At 36.7% G+C, this 21753-nt stretch overlaps 2 protein-coding genes across 4 annotated transcripts in view; one reads left to right on the plus strand and one right to left on the minus strand.

The window, feature by feature from the left end:
* The window catches only part of LOC133527542 (hillarin), an 88226-nt gene that overhangs the window by 53826 nt on the left and 12647 nt on the right, over nucleotides 1-21753 (plus strand). The gene's annotated exons all lie outside the window — the stretch shown is intronic.
* Nucleotides 17336-19927, minus strand: LOC133527623 (probable methylcrotonoyl-CoA carboxylase beta chain, mitochondrial). The gene has a single exon (XM_061864704.1). The coding sequence runs from the start codon at nucleotides 19440-19442 to the stop codon at nucleotides 17769-17771; it is 1674 nt and encodes a 557-aa protein (XP_061720688.1). The 5' UTR covers nucleotides 19443-19927; the 3' UTR covers nucleotides 17336-17768.

Raw genomic sequence — 21753 nt, forward strand, 5'->3', positions numbered from 1 at the left:
CTGCGTTCATTGTGCAAAAGTCAAAGCCAAAGCTTGTTGATTATATATTGTGTTGAGGTTTAGGTATTTACTTCTACGGTGTAAAGATAGTTGAGTATTGGTAAAAAGTCTGGCAAACAGATTTTGTTAGTGGAAATGCGCGAAGTTCGTAATTTCTATGAAAGATCGACCCTTCGCGTGTACTATATTCAAATTTGCCTTTCTTTTCGTCTGCTCGTTTGCCTATTACTTATATCATAAAAAATATTACATTGCCTAAATTGCATTGACTAAATATATATAGGCAAGAATGTTATGGTTATACTTCTGTCGTCTATCTTGCCATACGTCGTTCTCGCAGGCCAGACGGCCGATAGAAACTTGATCGTCTTAGTCCGCAGTTTGTACTTAATGTACCGAACTTCAGGTAAATTGAAATTTCTGTTACTTTGAGTTTAATGTTTCCATATATTTTGACCTAAGTAAGCAGTTGGCTGTTAATGCAATATTATTATTGGTGGTCAAAGTCACACGAAATAATATAATAATGCATTAATAGCATGAAACATGTAATAGCATGAAAGAATGAAGCATGAACCTTAGCATGAACATTAAAGTAACTTATATCTATTTCTGGCACTAGTTTTTGTTAATAAAATATGTTATACAAAGAAAATAGAGCGACGGTTCTACTCGCTGTAATATCTTAAATTTAGATAACCAGAATCCACATATTGTTAGTTACATAATTTTTATGTTTTACTTATACCTAAGGTTAGATAAGGACTAAGGTTACGGAGATAGGTATCTTAGTATACCAATTTCTAGCAGTGAAAATGCGATCTTTAATGCGTTACTGGAATGTTCATATACCAAATTTCATTTTATTTTAGAATATCGTTTTAAAATGACGCTATAACTTCGATTATATGGCAACAGCCGTTTTAGAAATGTGCATTGGACAAATTCGGAAACGGGGTTAATCCCAACACACCTTAATGCAACAAGTGAGACACCTTATGTGGACCGCGGTCTTTACTTTTGATACAGTTATTTTGGTATTATTCCGTGGGAACCTTTTTCGAGGTTTCGACGCGAAAGTTCAGGGGGTCATCCGCTTGTTACACTTGTTTTATTATAATTTCGACTTATAATACTGGTTTCACACAAGTATAGAGAGAATTAGCAAATTGCATACCTAGCTTTTAAGCATGATAGGTCATAAACTGAAAGAGATATCATAGGGCAGTATGCGAAAGAAAGTGATCAAGGCCTCCAGTACCCAGGGCTTAACTCGAACCAGCGTTCATCTCCATTCGTGGCAAATGCCTTAAACCGCTCGGTCACCCGGTTCACGGTCATATCTACGGCATGTCTACATATTATCAGTCAAAAATGTTGTCGTTTATTGTTTACGAATTGCTAGGATTGCTGAATTCGACCAGTTCTAGAATCTCAGTACTACCATGGCCAAAATATACAAAAAGTTGGTGCTGGTTTCCGGATCCAGGGACCCTACAGCGAAAACCGATTTTCGCAAATTAAATAAATAAATAAATATTATAGGACATTATTACACAAATTGACTAAGTCCCACAGAAAGCTCAATAAGGCTTGTGTTGAGGGTACTTAGACAACGATATATATATAATATATAAATATTGATAAATACTTAAATACATAGAAAACACCCATGACTCGGGAACAAATATCCATGCTCATCACACAAATAAATGCCCTTACCAGGATTTGAACCCGGAACCATCGGCTTCATAGGCAGGGTCACTACCCACGATGCGGGGATCTTTCTTTTCTGTGACAGAGAACAATGCCCGCAATTGACAAACTTCGATTTTCGCGGTTATAGCCCAGATGCCAACGGATTCAAACGTTTTGTAGGTACAAATCCGCAGGATAGTTAGAGTTCCGTACCCAAAGCGGGACCCTATTACTAAGACTCCGCTGTCCGTCCGTCTGTCTGTCTGTCTCTCCGTCTGTCACCAGGCTGTATCTCATGAACCGTGATAGTTAGACAGTTGAAATTTTCACAGATGATGTATTTCTGTTGTCGCTATAACAACAAACACTAAAAAACAGAATAAAATAAATATTTAAGGGGGCTTCCATACAACAAACGTGATTTTTTTGCCGTTTTTATAGATAATGTTACGAAACCCTTCGTGCGTGAGTCCGACTCGCACTTGGCCGGTTTTTTTATTTAAGTCTTATCCGCATTCAGATTTCATTTTCTATGAAATTTTGTGATAAAATTACTAAGTACTTATATGCACACAAGCAGCTTTAGGTACAGGTCAATTCACAAGAGCTGGCACGAAAGGAACGAATGAGTGAATGACAATATCTATGGGTGTAATTAACCAATAAAATGGCGGCTCTGACTGTATACCTGATAACATGTGTCCTCATACAATGAATGTTTCGTTCATTCCATGCCAGCTTTCGTGAAACAACCCGTAACATTGCCAACAGACACAGAAGTGACAACTTACGTGTTATTACTATGCGTGACCCAAACGCATTGACCTGCCCCATCATAATATTTAAAGCGATCATAAAATGACGCGAGCGCCGATTCCATTGTTTCTCGTGTCGTAACGATGACCATAGAGATGACGTCAACGGCCGCTCCTAATGCTGCACTGCAGTGTCTTTGGTTTAGATTAAATCTTGTCCTGTTCAATTATACATGACTTATTCCATCATCGGTTTATTTAAGGACATTACCTATTCTTCAAAGGCCTAAATTAATTTAATATAGGGACCGTGCGCGTTGAAGGGTCTGCCATCTTGTGGCCTGAATCGGAACCATAAACATGTACATTTACACGTCACGTGTTTTCTTGTGCATAGTAGGTTCTGCCATCTCGTGGGCTACATCGGAACAATAAACATCACATTTACGCCTCGCGCCAGAAATCTGACGGCTCCTGCTGCCTCCTACAGTTCATGCACGCTCCCTATTCATCTATTTTACACTTTATTGCCCGTAAAAAGTACAACAGGCGTACTTGGTGCCTCTAAGCATTCTCTACCACCCAACCATGCGTAATTTAATGTGTGCAATGCTATTCCTTATATTCTTCACACTTCTTGAAAGTATTAACGGCCTCACTTTTAAGACACTTGTTTGGCCAATTATTATTATAATTTTGATGGCATTTCCAGTTTTAAAATTTATACTTAATAAATTAAATTAAAAAATATAGGGACATTCTTACACAAATTGACTAAGTCCCACGGTAACCCAAGAAGGCTTGTGTTTTTTGGGCACTCAGTCAATGATATATATAATACAAGGTGCCCGTGAGAAAACAGAAAAAAATTAGCAGTATATTCCGGATCGTACTTAGAGCCAAAAATGTCATATAAACTTTTTTTAATTCGCCTTCTTCAGGGTTAATACCAATTAAACAAAAATCTTTTTTTATCGTGTTTCAGTGCATAAAGCCTTTTTGATGGCGACGTCGCCACTATGGGACCTAGTCTAGACGTCCTTATTGACAGATATCGAAGTGACAAGGACATTTTCCAAGAACATGTAGTTAATATGTATAAAAATATACAAAAAAGAAAAAAAAAAAACAAAAAAACATTTTTTTTTCGTAATTGACTTAAATCTGTTTAACATTTTTTCCTTCTTATGACCTCAGGAATACGTGGTTAATTTTATTCCGTTTCCTCGCGGGCACCTTGTATATAAATACTTCAATACATTGAAAATATCCATGACTCAGGAACAACTACCTGTGTTCATCACACAAATACAAGCCATTACCGGGATTCGAACCCAGGACCATCGGCTTCATAGGAAAATAGATATATACAGAGGTATTACAGTAACTGTACAAATACTAAAGCTACAATGCCTCAGACACCTCAGGGGCCTCTTTTAGATTTAAGCTAGTTACTAATTTAGCTTAACATTTCCAGTTATTTGGTAGAGGACCTGCACTTCAACCAGCTAGTATACCAGAGCAACCGACAGTATTCTATTCTATTCTGTTCTATTCTACATCTACAAATCATTCTACTTCTATAAAAGTATGTATCAATAATAAAACTCATACTTTTCTTCAGTCTAGATCCAATATTGAGTTCTCGCTGCTAAGTGTCTGACCAAATGCGTATTAAATATCAACAGTTCGAATCGAAACAATCCTCACGGCCCGATTCGAAGAATGAGATACGATAACAATAAGTTCTGGTTTAGATAAGTTCTCATTAAGATATCGTATAATTGACAGAAGCAGCTCGATTCAGACAACCAATGTCACTTTGACGTTAGAAATATCGTAGATAGATCTTACTGGGATCACAGCGGAATCGAAATAAACGTTTAGTTATCGATCTTTTAAAGATCTTTTCAAGATCTTAAACGTGTCATTCATTCTTCGAATCGTCAATTGTTTACAATTAGCATATCCCGACCCTTGATCAAACAAACCAGCTTGTAAACGACGTGTAACGTTGCGAACTGCGCGCGCGCCTACGGCGTTCCCACACCTCGTTCATTAGCATAAGGATCGAAAAACTATGTAAAACTCAATTATACGCCATTTCGCACTGAATTTTAAACACCCGTAGGTTGATAATACGTAAATAATGTAAATAATATCCGCTATGTGCCTTTGACAAATCGTTCTATTATACTTATATCTGCACTTGGCGATCATATTCTACATTAGTAATTAGTTATTTGACTCGCACTTGTAAATTTTTACCACGCCCTGTGTTGTCATTGCTTTTGTTTTTCCGAACTACTTCCATCTAAAAATGGCGATTACCTTTCTTCTACAAGTTTAAATTATTTGGACTGTATATGAATTTGAAAAGTGGTATATTTATTTATTATTAAATCTTTATTGCACAATACATGAAGGTACAAATAGCGGACTTAATGCCTTAAGGCATTCTCTAACAGTCAACCAATGGGTTAAACCAGAAAGATTTAGTAGGTGCAGTGTCTTTTAAAGTAAATGAATTTGTAACTGAGACTAAATATGAATATAAACTATATATTAATAAACTTACACATATACTGAATACAAATAAACATACATATATTAATACATACATAATTATACCAAGTGTGAATCATTAAGTTGATGAAGAAGAAAGTTTGTCAAGGAAAAACTTGCGCAACATGCGCTATATACGAGTATACGAACATAAGAAATGAACGGGTTTCTGATGTACTTAGTTACGACGGTGTTTTAAGAAACATGAAAGAATAACTAAAATACTTTATTTTAATACACTTGTTTCAATAAGAATTTGAAGCAAGCATGTACAGACAACATCAAAGTAGCAGATCAGACAACGCGTTAAACAAAAGTAGACCTTAGATACATTATAAAAATAAAATCATTTATTTCGGATAACAAGACCCAAACATTACTAATTACATAATAGTTAAAAATTATTTATTTATTTAAAAATATATCAAATAATAACATCACTAATAAGGATAAAATTAAAATTAAATAAAATGTCAGGTTTTAAAATAATAATAATTTAAAATATTAGTTTAATATTGCAATTATAACTTAACAAAAAATGCGTCTCTATTCATGTATGTAGCAAAATTAGTCTGTTACAAATTGCGTAGCCAACATGCCATTTGTTTACTCTCCGTAGGGAACGAAGCGCAATTGTCACAGTCGCACTAATATGGAAGAGTGATAGAGAGACAAAGCGTTTCGTTGTCGTAGATTAAGCAATTGTCACCTTGGCTAGGTACCCAGGTCTGTTACTTTTGAACAGGGATCGTTACCAGTATAACTACTTATCAAAAAATCACGTAGCATTCGAAATATTTCTTTAATATTTTAGAATGGTATTTAAGTAACGGCAATGAATTGAATAAATTATTAGATTTGAAATGCAAAATATAAATAAGCAACCGAGATACCGAACTAGGATACAGGTTAATTTCTATGAAAAATATACCAGTATTCGATCCCTGCTTGTGAACGCAAACTGTAGAAATATAAATTATCTCTATCTGTAAAAGTATTCCTAATAGGGAGTATTACTGCAACGTTCTGCCGCCAGAGTGCACCACTAGCACCTTAGTAAACCATAGAGTAACTTATAAATATTGTGCCTTAAACTGTATTTTGACAAGTTTTCACAGATAATAAAATATGACATTGATGCATCAAGGCGGTTTGTTTACAAAGGGCCTACCGAGAAAGACGAAAATCGAAATTTAGTTATCTGCATCCTTATCGCTCGAATATGCAAGAGTGTTAGAGAGGTTAGATAACGAATTTTTTTTTTGTTTCGCGTTAAACCCTTAGATTTTTAAGGATTGTGGTAGCGGCGCCCCCTACGCAGAGGTTCGCGTAATATTCCATATTGGCAGGTACTTCATTATTTAATTAGCTATAATTGATGCTGGCTGTACTTATACTCGTACTGAGACTGAGTACACATCTGTTTCAATAGATGGATAAATCGAAGTAGAATCGAGAATACTTTTTCGTATACGGTCTGCGGCCTCATTTGAGTGTAGATGGAATTCCAATGTCGTTTTAAAAAGGAAACATTTTAGGAAGGAAATGTTGTCGTTTTAATACGATTGGCGTTCATGTGGTCGATTAATTCTAGTACCTACATAAATTAAAAAAAAAGAAAATAATAGATTTTGTTTCACGATTAGGCACATTATAATAACGATTATAATGATAATGAATAATAAAGCTATAGGCCTTTCTAAGGAAGAAAGGAGACCCCCATGATATATCAAATTACCGTCCTATTAGCCTAATGTCTAATATTTATAAGATTTTTTCAACAACGCTACTACAGCGCCTTACACCTATTCTAGATAACAAACAGCCTACGGAACAAACTGGATTTATGAAAGGTTTTTCCACAACAGACCACCTCCAGACCCTAAGTCAAATAATTGAGAAACACACAGAGTTCCAGATACCGCTTTACATAGGATTTGTTGACTTTAAAAAAGCTTTTGACTCAATTACTCATACATCTATATGGCAGGCACTAGAGAATCAAGATATTCCAGAAGTATATATACAAGTCATAAAAAAGATCTATGAAAAAAGTACAGCCAGAGTAAAAACAGATAAAATAGGAAGACAGATCCTGATCAATAGAGGGGTAAGACAGGGAGACCCAATGTCGCCAAAGCTGTTCATAGCTGTCCTAGAAGAAATCTTTAAAAATCTTAACTGGGAAGAAAGACGAAAAGGCATCAAGATCAACAACAAATATTTATCGAATCTCCGTTTTGCTGATGACCTGGTAATATTAGCCCACAGTGCAACCGAGCTCAGGACACTACTGCAAGAACTAAATACACAGAGCCAACAAGTAGGTTTAGAAATGAACGAAGAAAAAACTAAAGTTATGACTAACTCAAAAAAGTGACTATACAAATAGAGAATACATCATTGGAATATGTCACAGAGTATATCTACCTTGGGAAACAAGTATCTTTCACAGACTGCACAAATAAAGAAATAGCAAGAAGAATTGGACAGACATGGAAGAAATATTGGTCTATGAAGGATATATTCAAGAATAAAATACCAATGAAACTCAAAAAACTAGCCTTTGATTCATGCATACTACCCTGTCTTACATATGGTAGTCAAACATGGTCACTCACAGGAGATCTCATCAAACAAATTCAAGTATGTCAACGGTCAATAGAGAGAAGTGTCCTTAACATAAAATTAACTAACAGAGTTAGAAACATAGAGATAAGAAGGAGAACTAAATTTAGAGACGCGGCAGTACATATTTTAAAGCAAAAATACAATTGGGCAGGGCACATAGCCAGAATGAAAAATAACAGATGGACAAAAATAGCTACGAATTGGAATCCAAAAGTTGGCAAAAGAAAAAAGGGCAAACCAAAAACAAGATGGGAAAAAGACCTCATAGAATCAATAGGAAAAAACTGGAAATAAATGGCAATAGATAGACAAAAATGGAAGAAAATGCTGGACAAATACCTAAATATAATAGAAAAAGGCGATTCGGAAGAGGCCTAGGTCAAAAGACCTTACGAACATGTTCATAGGAATTGTTAATATAATAAGGAATTGTTAAATAGACTGCCAACAGTTCGTATAATAAAGGCTTTAATAAAAAATAAAAAAAGCTAAAGGCCTTTCTAGATCGAAAAATTGGCTAAAGTATACCTATTTAAAATGATCATGCTACTAAAAATAAGCATGTCCAATTAGGACGCATTAAACGCATTAAGTTGGAAAAAACTTGCGACCGATTTGTACAAAACCTGTGCCAAAACGCAAAAACATCTAACAAAAACTGCACGAGATGTAATTTTGCAAATTACATGTACTTACTACTTATGTGTTTAGGTAGATCGGCTAGGTACTTATAATTATCTCCATTGTTCATAACGTTTCTAAATTGCGAAATTGAAAATTGCAAAAATTACCATCAAGTAATATTTGACAATTATCTGACTATCAGAGTAAGGATGAAATTTGATGAAAGTAATAACCGGGTCAAAGTCAAAACTATGTTCACGTCTTTCCGGTAGACGTACCCAAAACATAAAGGTTAATTTTCTTGTTTCCCATTTACATAAATTTCTTCCTATCCTCTCTCAATTAAAGATTCGAAAAAAATCAAACGTAGGGGCATAGTTGTGGTTGTTATACAACAAACTGTGTCAATTTTTTTTTAATGTTAATATCCAGAGAGGAAAACGACGACTACGTTTTATGAAACGTTTAAATTTTTGCCATTTTGTTCTGTTTTGCGCTCTTTGTCTATCACCTTCACTAAATGTATTTACACCTATGATGACGAAATAAAATTATTGATTGATATGTACCCATTTCGATCCAGCTGTTGTTTTCATAACCAACGCAGTTTTGGTTCTTCTTTCTTGGACGTGACTCTCTCCATAGTCTCCACTCTACCAGCCGCTTGCACCACCTCTACGCTTAACTTATAAACACATTGATAACCATTTGTTTTTTTTTCCTCACCCAAGACAGTAGTTTTTTCACTTTTAAATTTATTCTAAGCTTAATAGCATCCTTTGCAGAGGTTTCTGCTTGTTAAAAATTAACATTGAGAACCGTCAGCACGAAAGACAAATCCAAACCTATTTAAGAAAGTGAGTGATGTGTGGAGTTTCAACACCCGTTACCCAAATAACTTGTACTTGCCTAAAATAAAAACAAAATTATTTAAAAACAGTTGCTATCCGATGGCCATCAGTACCCCTAGTGTAATTTTAGTCGATAGCGAAACGTGACGTACGCGTTTGCGTTAAGTCTCATTTTGTATGGGTTTTTGAACAGCGCGCCAAGCGGGACGTTTTGGAAAGTCAAAAATCTCATACAAAATGACACTTAACGCAAACGCGTACGTCACGTTTCGCTGTCGAAAATATTTACACTAGGGGTACATATTATTTAATGCTCTTCCGAGTAGTTTCAAAAACTTGTCCTTAGGGGAACTGAAAAGGAAACTTTCACAATGGTTGCTAGAGGAATGTTTTTACTCTGTTAACGAATTCTTGAAGAGAAATGAAATTGCCCGTAGCTATTAAGTACCTATGTTAATTAATAAATTGATTATGGTTTGGTAATAATAGTTTAGAATAAGTTTATATATTTGCATGTCTTTACTGACAAAACATGTGAAACTTAATACCTCTGTTATAATACCTTTGTACTGACCATGTTTTAAGCAAATAAAATTTCTGATTTCTGATTTCTGAAGCTATAAAGATCGCAATTTGCAAAGACTCCGTAACCGTATAGTTTTTTTGTAAACATACCATCCTGTCAGCGATTCAACGGTACTTACATTATCGAACAATAAACGCCCCTGTTGCCATATAATAAAGTTCGCCATCGCCACACATGTGCAACGGGCCCGACACAGCTCGCTTGCATTTCCTACGCTATTAATTCTTCAATAGGAGGTTTATGTCGATTTTCCAATAATTGGCACTTAAATGCCGTGATTAATTACTTCTATTTATATTATACAGTAGAATAGTTCCAGCTTAGTGAGAAGCAGATACGTTTGTTAATTCTTGAGAACCGTTTGTTTAAGTCGTTAATATGTATAACTTACTACAATTTGTTGAACTGATGATATATTATAACAATTTAGTTCACTAACACATACAGCGTCGTTGCGCTCGTAAATTCCGCTATGTGATGTGTCCAATTTTCAGGAAAATTAAACATCATGTAGTGTTTTCAGGGTTTTATTTCAAAAATCTAGCACATGTTGGAATTTACAAGCACACCGACATTAGATTATATGCCAAAATGAACAATTGAACATAATGTTCATACATTCCCCAACCTAGTAACCTGACGGCCTTGACTCAAGTGGTTTTAAATGGTTTCTGAGAACGAGTTGGTTACTTACAATAACATGTCTTCCTGTGCCATAATTTTATAACAAGCTTCTATTTAACTTGCGATGTACCGTAAAATGGGGTGAGTAGGGATTACGAGGGCAGTTGGGTTATGAATGGGGTGAGGAGGGATGACAGAGGGGTGAGTTGGTTTTTACAGGCTACTGCTACGTAAATTATATAGTATAATAACAAATCAAGCTATTATAATGTTCATAATCCCAAAGTGTCGATCCAACAATTTTCAAAACTCACCTTTGTAGGAAATCCTTCCTCATCCCTACTACGGGGTGAGCTAAGATTTCCTACTATTTCGTATTTATCTTTATCATAAAAAACTAAAATTTATTATGTATATAAATTAGTTTGCCACATGTAATAATAATGTTTTATCGAGGTTTGAATGTCAGTTTTGTCCCTACTCACCCCATTTTACGGTGCCTATTATGTATGTTTGCAGGGGTCAAATATTGCAAGTTAAATTTGACCCACTTCCCGATTTCCTTAAGCTGAAAACTTGCATACAGTAAGTCGGGTGACAATGCAATATTATGGTACCATCGAGCTGATCTGATGAAGGAGGTGGCCATAGGAACTCTGTGATAAAACAACGCAACCTAATTGTGTTTGGGGTTTCTAGAATTGTCTTGATGAGTATTAGTTGCGTATGGAAAAAAGTACAGTCAGCGATAAAAGCTTGTACCAAATTATAGTTATTGTTATTCTTATACTGATTTGCCAAATTATATTTATTGTTTTTATCGAATAGAGCCTACTGCAAAAACTATATTAAAATGTTAAATTCCTGTCTTATGTCACCTTCCTCGTCATGGTAAGGTGAGAGTGGTGTGAAAGGGTGCTAAAATTGTTTCTCTACTTCATAGTTTTAATAAAACAATCGCTATAACCGTTGTATGTTTAAGTTGTTTCCTAGTGTTATGTGTAAACTTACAATGAAATTTCTTCCTGGCGTTTATTACATACAATAAGTATGACACTAGGCAACAGGTAATTAAATAAACTTATTATTGACTGTAAAGAACTTGAAATTTACGCAGCTTAAGACACCCGATCAGCTTTCCACAAGTCAAACACGCAATAGATTCTGTCATCTGATATTAGTTAGCTTAGCGTGGCTTAGCAAAGAAAAGATTGATATCCAAGATTTCGATATCTATTAGAAAACCTTGCTGTCCCCTGGAATTTTAAACCCGAGCCTTTTAACTAAATGTTTTCAAATTTCGAACCGAAATTACATTTGAAATTGGAATCGATTGAACGATACTTTTTTCTAGTGCTTGGAGGCGTTGATGCTGCGCATTCAGCCAGCGTCCGTTGACTCGATATGGAGAAAGTTGTTAATTAAAGAACGAGCGGCGATTGCCTCGATTGTGTAACAGAACGCAACAGATCAACCATGTGGCTGCACAGGGAAATACCTTCGCCATGGAAAGTTGCACGTAATATTTCGTGTTAGGTGCTCGTTTAAAAAAAAACAATAGTGTACTTGGTTGCGAATTGATTTAAATGGACAACGAGCATGAAAGTTGTGACCGTATTTTAACACTTTCGATTGGCAAATTCGCGAGCAAATTTAACAAAGCCGATATTTGTATTACTTATTGAAACACAAGAAGATTTCTAAAAATGGAAATAAATAAGGAACTGAATTTTATTTTACTTTATTGAAGAATACTTTCGAATAGGTAGCTGTTTAAACTAGGCCTACAGTGAACATAGAAAGTTTTACGTTTAATTTACTGAGCCACATGTCAGTAGAAAAAAAAAGGCTCGAAATTCAAATTTTCTATGTTAGATAAGCCTTTCGGGCCTACAATTTTTAAATGTACTACCTTTTTCTATTGACGGACATGGCTTACCAAATTATAGTCTGGCAAACACAACTTGTCAGTCAGTATGAACCAGGAAAATTATACTCATTCCTTTCTTTTGTGTAACTGCGTAAGACAAAGACAGTATGATTCTCTTTGTCTATGTTTGAAATAACACAGTCGGCCTAACTATTAATGTACTGTCGAGGAAATCGATTCTTTAGCAGTTTGCAGTTCAAGTTTTGGTTGTTCATACTTATGCTAAGAGCTGTCCACTGTAAAGGGAACCCTAAACTGCTAAAGAATCAATTTCCTCGACTGTGCATATATCTCTACAGAACTTAGCTTAGATTGCAGACCCTATCGAACTGAATATCTTAATCCTAAACAGCATTTTGCAGCGCCGTGTCTCGATAAGGACATACTCACCTAAACAGTGTAATTTACTTGACTTGTTCCATTTGCACAATTGCAAATTCCCATAAATATCAATCTAGAGTGAAGCTCTCGACCGGAGTCGGTTAAGAGTGTTATTAACGATGTAACCGATATACCTAGCAAATATAATCATAAGGTATAATTTAAACTGTCAAGCCATTTCCGTCAGTAGAAAAAAACGGAAAATTTTAAAAAAAATTGGTGCGAAGTGTTATCGTCCCATAGAAAAAAAAAAATACGCGCCTTTATCTACTGACAAACTTGTTTGATGACTATAGTTATAAAGTGATTGATAGAGACATTGTGGCCGATTTGATCGATTAATCGAGCGAGAGATAGTACTACCCATCGTACACTGGCGACTCGTGTCACAAAAAAATGCGGTAATTTCCAAACCTCGCAAAAAATAGGATGGACTAAAATGACAGCTCAATTATGACAGCTTATTTGATAAGGAAAATTGTTGCCATATTCATATTCATAAAAAAAATATGGAGAGGAATGCATATAGTCTGTCAAGCCATTTCCGTCAGTAGAAAACAAGCGGCAAATTTAAAGAATGTAGGCACGTAGGGTTGTATAGGTAGTCCCATATCAAATTTGGAATACGCGCCTTGTTCTACTGATAAACTTGTTTGACTGGCTGTATGTAGTACATATATTATACTTAAGTCAATGGAGAATGTGAGGTGAATTTACGTCTATGTTCTAGACAGCTTTTTGCAAAACAACAGCGATACAGTTACTATACTCTGGCAAACCCACTTTGTCCGTAGAAAAAGGCGCGAAATTAATATTGTGTATGGAAGGACAAGCCTTTGCGCCTACATTTTTTAAATTTGCTGCCTTTTTCTACTGGCGGAAATGTTTTAGAAACATAAAGTGATTGAAAGTGAACCATAAAGTGTTTTAGAAACATACTTACGGATAAATTAATTTGATTGGCCATGCCAGCGCCCAATAAATCTTATTAACTTTGATTATACGAACCATTATAATCGACCGCTATAAAATAAGCCACCGTCTTTGAGTTGACCAAGACTGTGCGTGCAAAAAATTAGGTATTTACGTAACATAAAGCAATTTGCTAAATTGTCGGTCTAGAGATTTGACAAGAATTATCAGGCAATATGTGATGTAGTTAAGTTACATAGTCAGTGAAAAAGTACGCGATCCCACACTTACGGTATGATAACATTTATCTCAAAATAAATCATGTTATAAAAAGTCAAAAGTCAAAAGAATATATAAATATGTGATTTTTAATTAAAGATATGAATGATAGACGCAAAATGTTTGCCGTATTTCGTTTTTGGGCATCGTCGCGTATGTAATTAAGTAAGAAATATCGTATTTCGGTTGCAACACAAGATTATTTTAAAGTACCAACACTGCAATAAACGCTCTTCAAATTCTTTAGACTGCGTCATAACAACTAGATTTTGTAAAATCCATTCATAATCACATCAGCTGAAAGACATTCTCCAGGAAACTCCACTTGGGCTGTACTAATCCAATGATTTCCAGCAGCTTTTTTGAATTCCTGCCCTGCGTTTCTCCCTTTACATTGGTATGCCACTGACTGACTTGAATAGCGTTCGTGCTCACGTTTGTAGAAACCGAGCTACAGCAGGTTTAACCTATTAGTACTGATTCCTTTCATGTTCTGATGAACTATGAACAATGATGGTGCTAGTTAGTACAGCTTTCATTTCATAGACTATTCAAGTATTCAATACAACACTCATCCCCAAAAGAGTAGGCTCATGCTCGTCATGAGGCCCGAGGCAGCGGAGCAAACCGGCGCAATGGCTATCACGGCGTTCAACTACTCATCCTCCTATGAGTAGTAAGGTTTCATTATGAGGCTTGAGGCAGCGGACCGAACCTTTCGACTCAATTGGCTATCACGGCATCATTAACTGGTACAGTTTTAATTGTCCGCCATTATGCCTGCGGCTGGCCTGCTCGGATAAATAGAACTCATACGCGTGTGTCTTGTAAGCAACTTTGTTATGTATGGTTAATTATTGCTTCTTATAGTGGAAGTGCGCATTTGAGTTGATGGTAGTGAGACTGGTTGACTTGGTGTGTTTGAAGGTTTGGCAATGTAAGACGGAGAATAGTACAAATGTATTCTGCTATTAAATATTACGTAAAACTTAACTCCCAAAGTAGGTTAGTAGCTACATACTACATATCCTGAATCGTGTGACTCAAATAGTAGGGTGATGTGGAAATTAGCCTTTTCGCTGTGTTTTAAACTCGTGTGAAATCATCAATCAAAGGTGTCTCTCGTACCCGGCTTTGGGCAACCATGTTGGTTTTTAGAAAGGCCGTCACTATTAGCGATTCGGATTGTTAAATAAAACTCAGGAAAGTACCTACATATTCCGACGATGTCCACACGATGTACTGTGTTCCCTGTTCCCCGGACATAACATTACACAAACCAGGCCATATTCACAACGGTAATTATCAGTTAATAACGCCGATTTACCGGCAGAGGGAGTTTCTTGCGAGGAATGCCATTGGGAAAAAATGTGCGAGCACCGTGGCGACTCGAAAGCGTAAAATGCTGCGCTATGATGTATACAGTACACACGGTTTTTATCAGAGTAGCGAGTGACCTGATGACCGAAATTGATGCTGCCATACAATACCTACCGTAAAATCACCCAATTCTTTTCCAGTACCACAATGGTCCACAAGTTTAACACTTAATTACGTATCAATACCGATCTTCGTTTTTGGTGTTGCCTGAGTTTTCTTTCCTTTTCTTCTTCTTCCTTTTTGACCTTTTTCCCGTTTACTTGGGGTCGGCCTTTCTTGTCCTTTTCCTCCAAAATATACGATTTTTGACTATTTCAGCGTCTGTAAGTATTAACATCTTTCATGTCTTTTTCGACTGTCGTTTATCTTCCTTTTATGAAACCATTTTGTCTCAGAGCTGGGACATTATTGGAGTTAGTTTAAGACCATGGTTTGGAGCTTTTGGCGCACTGCTTCCGATTCGTACGTCGCTCCGATGTTTGAGCGAGACAACGCTATGCGAGTCATCCCGCTCGCACGTTGGAGTGGATGTAGTGTGCTATGCCCCTAGAGTTGAGTGGTTTAACGATACATTATATAGTTAGTTCATTCATAAACCTATCTTGCTTTTATAAGTGTCGACAATTGTCCAATTTGTCGGACTTATTCATTTTAGTTATACAAAATTGTTACAAAAGGATCTCTAGGTTGTAAATTGGCCAATCGAACTGTCATTTTAGTGTTTACATATACATATTGTAATGTAACAAAGTAATGCAGTTGTCAACTTACAGCCAAGCCAATGTCTCCTTCGTCTATTTACGCACAATATGCAATAAGTTTAACATTGATTTATTTCTTTAGTGTCAGACAATGATCCGCTGGGACTTGCTTACCGACGAGTAACGAATACACAGTCGACGTCAACGTCAAACATATGTTTACATGTTTCGCCTAATTAAAGGAGTAAGATACAAAAAAGTAAATATACGTCGACTGTACCAACGAAAACTGCAGTCACTGTTTTGATCCATCAAATAAATCTGGTACACTTCCTAACAACCGTAGAACAATAATATTAATTATACCTAAATGCAACAAATTCACACAATAAAGACGAACTTTAATTACTGAAAACAACAATAAATGCCTGACCTTGTTTCTCATAAGCAGATAATAATTAAAAATACCATTCTTTTGTTAAACTTGAACTTTGAAAGTCAGCATAAGGCCATTATTTCCGTAACGTACCTAGGTGCAACCCAAGCCCCAGTATAATGTGATCTCAGAGTACGCATAGTTATTACGGATAATCAGGGCAAAGTTATGCTGGTTTATTAAAGCCATGGGAATGCCAGCGCAGACGCAGGTCACCGAACACGATTAGCAATGTAAATCAGGTTTTTATCGCACAATAGATCATGAGTGCACAGGTGATTAGATTATTATTATAATTTGAGGTGTTTAAACCTTTCAGTTTTACTTATTGTAGGATGAGGTGCTGCTAAAATTTTAAAACCGGTTTTTTTTTTTTATATTGTACACGATGACATAGTTTTGATACCAATCTCTTGTCCAAGCGAAGGTGTACATTCGCCATCAGATATATCGGAGAGGCTAAGGTGCTCTAAAATATCTAAACACGCACTTCAACGCCTTGAGGAGGAGGAGGGTAGCTTTGTTTTAATATTTGTGAATACCTACCTAGGCCACTTCGAATTATGTGATTGGCCACTGTACAACCAATACATTGTCAATCTAATTTTGATACGTATTTTGCGAGCATTTGTTTTAATGAAATGCACTTAATTATGTTGGTTATAATTATCTGTGAGTATCAAATTGCAAACTTGCATTAATATGCAAAAACAACAAATGTAATTTACAATTATAATACCTTTTTTGCTGACGATTGCGTCGGTTTGATTATAATTATATGTCATAATTCAATTACGTAATTAAGTAGGTAATAAAATAAAAAAAATCCTAGCACTATTAACACGGTTTCATACAAAATTGTGATATTATGATAATGAAACACAATCTTTAAGATTTGTTTGTACCTATAATTCGGCAAATTTATATATGCCACGATAACGACGTAATGAGGAAGGCGTGGTTTTGATAATAAAGTAGATGATTCAAGTGTAATATCAGTTCTTTAATTTTCAACAATACCCGTTTTAAATCAGAAAATTATCACAACCACACGTTAAGTTGACATTCGTTTGATAAGATACGAAATGTACCTAATTATGATTAAATAGAAAACGTATAGTAATTTACATCATTATGAAATCATCGTAAACATTTTGCATCATTATTGACCATACAAATTCACAACTAGCCCTTTAAAAAACATGGAAATAAGATAATCATCTTTCAATTTAAATGTTCTCGATTAGCTGGAACAACTTGCAAAATCTTATAACAAATTACAAAACAAGCAAGACAGAACGAAAAACAGGTTTGAAATTTAGTAAAAAATGCTTAATATAAAGAACCCATTGTTCGAGACGCCGTTAAATATTAATGTCACTTTGATAGCCTCTCATTGTCTCAGCACACACAGTTTACATTCTAAATATGCCGAATTTACTTTCCCTGAACGGTGCATTCAAAGCAGCGGATAAACTTAGTCCTATAACTTTTCTAGTGTCTTTCGGAGCTACAATACCATCGTCCCATAAACGGGCAGTGCTGTAGTATGGCCGGCCTTCCCTTTCAAACTTTTCTTCTAATGGTGCTCTGATTTTCCTGTCATCCTCTTCAGTCCACTTCCTACCTTCTCGCTCTGCTTTGGCTTTAGAAACTAGCGACAGAACGGTCGCGGCTTGAGGCCCACCCATCACTGAAATCCTGGAGTTTGGCCACATGTAAAGGAAGCTTGGGGAGTATGCTCGTCCGCACATACCATAGTTGCCTGCACCGAAGCTACCACCCACAAGAACAGTGATCTTAGGGCCCTTGAAGCAGCTGACAGCGGTCACCATTTTCGCACCATTCTTGGCAATGCCACCTGCTTCAGCTTCGCGACCGACGTTGAAACCGGTGATGTTCTGCAGGAACAACAAAGGTATCTTCCTCGCTGCACACAGCTGTATAAAGTGGGCACCCTTCAGCGCAGACTCGGACAACAGCACTCCATTATTTCCTATCACACCAACAGGATGCCCGTAAATAAATGCGAACCCACACACTAAAGTATCACCATATAACTCTTTGAATTCATGGAATCTACTGCCATCGACGATTCTCGCTATTACTTCTCGGACATCGTAAGGTCTTTGTATATTCGCGTTTACGATCCCGTGCAGATCCTCAATGTCAAACTTTGGTTCTTCTACCTGAGGAGTTTTCACTCGTACCACACGGTCAGCATTACTATTTAAGTTAGCAACTACGTTTCTAGCTAACAACAGAGCATGTTCGTCGTTTTGAGCGTAATGATCTGTCACACCGGATTGCCGGCAATGAAGATCAGCACCTCCTAATTCTTCTGCGGTGACTACTTCCCCCGTAGCTGCCTTTACTAAAGGTGGGCCAGCCAAGAAAATCGTACCCTGATTTTTTACAATAATGCTCTCATCTGACATGCTAGGAATGTACGCGCCGCCGGCCGTGCACGAGCCCATAACGACAGCTATCTGAGGTATGCCCTCGGCAGACATATTGGCCTGATTATAGAATATCCGTCCGAAGTGCTCCCTGTCAGGGAAGACGTCAGCCTGATCCGGTAAGTGAGCGCCTCCGGAGTCGACGAGGTAAATGCACGGAAGCCGGCACTCTTGCGCAATCGCTTGCGCGCGCAAATGTTTCTTGATCGTCATCGGGAAATACGTGCCTCCTTTGACAGTGGAGTCGTTCGCAACTATCACGCATTCTTGGCCGTGAACTTTGCCGATCGCTGTAACGATGCCAGCTCCAGGGACCTGATTCTTGTACATGTCGGTGGCCGCTAGCGTGCTCAATTCGAGTACATCGCTGCCCTCGTCGACGAGCCGGTTTATTCTGTCTCGCACGAGCAGCTTGCCCCGGTCGGTGTGCCTTTTCACGGCGTCCTCCGACCCGCCGCGTATAACGTCACTTGTTTTTTGGCGGAGCTCAGCAACGAGCTCGTCCATTGTCGCCTTATTTTCTAAGTACGTAGGGTCGCTTCTGTTCGGCTCGCTGCCTATAATCGTGGCTTGGCTGTAGTGGCGGCATTGTCCGCTCAAACGCTGAGCTCCTCTCAGTATTCTTAACATTTTGTTAATATAATACAGCGACACGTCCGGCCGGCGACTGGTTGCCGCGCTACTGATGATAACACCGTTATCTGTGCGATTAAATCGTACATACAAAAACAAACTTATTCGTCGCCGGCTTGATAAAAACTATTAGTATGGAATGATAATGCAGTGCCATTGTCACTATTGTATTGACGTAATATTTACATATGGTTATAAGGCGACGCTTGAATAACTGAATAAATGTCGCTAAAACATTTAGTACACGTCTGTTAAGTGAGTATTTTGAATGGATATTGAATCGCTGGGACACGACCTACATAAATCGCCAACGATACTTATTCAAGTGTTACTCGCCGCCGCAAGTTGCCGATTATGAAACTCGCCTTGGGCCGGATAGTTCTGACTTATTTAATACAAGTTTAGTATCCACCACGTTGTTATAAATTAAGAGGATAGTGGACGACTGCTTCTTCATACAAACTTAGTGCTCATTTTCCTCTCTGATATTATGAAAAACATTTTCACTTCTCCGGATTCGGATGGTGAATAGAATTCTAGAGTCAGACCAAGCTAAGTTGGCAGCGATTTTGATAGCCCAGCCTGTGCAAGTTTTAAAGTAAACGTCATAATTTCATACAAGTTAGACCTTTAAAATAACAAGTACACTGTCTAGCCTATCAAAATCGCTGCCAACTTAACTTGGTCTGACTTTATATCAGTGTCAGAGACTTGTCATACGCTTAAGATCAGTGTAGTTTCAACAAATTCAAAAAAAATTGAATAACCTCAAAAACACCGTAAAACTAATCGTAACGCAGCTATAACACTGGAAGCTAATTCGCACTACTATTACTTACATTCCGATGCCCAAATGATGTAAGTAATTTTGTTATAATTCACCCGTGCGTCTCGCTCTCGCTAAGATATCGAACAAGTACGAGCGAAATACACAAACAAATGATAACAAAATCTACGTTCGAATTGTCCTCGTAATCTCCGCGCGGGTGAACGACATCGTTTCACTTTCCGCGACCCGCCGCAAGGTGGCGACACTTTCCTTCCGAAGCGACAGGTTGCGTTCATTGTGATGTAAACTAATCGCGCGATCAATGGCGAGGTTTCCGTGTTCTGAGCTTTACATTGAATAGCGTCAACCATGTCAACATTGTTACCTAATTGACAAGATGTCATCCTTATTGTAAAGTAGTAAGGTACACTGATAATTAGTTAAGAGTGTTGCTTGGTAAGTTGTTAGTAGATGAGTGCATGACTTGTGTAATTAATAATTATATTGTCGTGTCTCCAATAAGGTGGAGGAAAAAAAAATTTTTAAACCATTGTATTGAAGCGTTAGCGTCATTTCTAGGTATTTACAGATTCTTATAGGTTAGTTTGAAAATAGGTATGAAAAGCTTTACTTTAAATCTGATTTCATGAGACCATTCCACATGATTTTACATAAGAACTGTAACTGATAATTAGTTAAATAATTTTGGAGGCCAATGCCGCACCACTTAAATGCCAAAAGCAACAATTATTTTCATTAAGTAAAAGTATAATTTGTACTTATTAACCAACTAATTAAGTTACATTATCGTTTTATTCACGCAAAGGTCTTCAGCGGTAACGCACGCTAATTAACATTAAATTTATAATTTAAAATATTATCTTCAAACACGCCGGCAGCCCACACACAGTATAAAGTCAAATTGCTTTTATTAAAAATAATCGCATCAATTCATAAATATAAATAAATCATAATCTCAATAAATATCTACGTACAGTCGCCATCGATATATCGAAGCGGTCGAGGTGCGCAAAAATATCTGAACACGCACCTTGGCGCCTTAACAATAGACGGATGTTCAGATATTTGTGAGCACCTTGGTCGCTCCAATATATCTGATGGTGGCTTTACCTAATAACAAAATATTACAAATTAACTGTTCATAGATGGACCTTATTGTCTTCGCAATAAGGTTTTCGACATATCGGTTAATATACAGACGTCCCAAGACTATGGGACATCAAGGGAAAGTACCTTAAATGTAAGACATAGGATATTTTGCTAAAAGAAGACTTTATTTTATTTTCAAAACTGAATAATACTGCATTCAAAGATTTAAAAAAATAAGTTGCTTTGTCTGGAAATCGAACCGACTCAAATGTGAAAAAAAACATACCGTATTTTGTATGATGCCAATCGAAAGAATGCATAAAAAATAAGTCATCTCAGAAATATGATATCGCAAAAGAAATGCATAGAGTAAAATTTTTGATTAAAATTTCAAGATACGGTATAATTCCCAGAAAAAGTATCAATTTT

Source organism: Cydia pomonella, chromosome 18 (genome assembly GCF_033807575.1).
Source record: "Cydia pomonella isolate Wapato2018A chromosome 18, ilCydPomo1, whole genome shotgun sequence".
NCBI lineage: Eukaryota > Metazoa > Arthropoda > Insecta > Lepidoptera > Tortricidae > Cydia > Cydia pomonella.

Bases quoted from the DNA above. Each gene is read 5' to 3' on its own strand.
- LOC133527623 (XM_061864704.1), bottom strand. From the start codon at position 19,442: ATGTTAAGAATACTGAGAGGAGCTCAGCGTTTGAGCGGACAATGCCGC.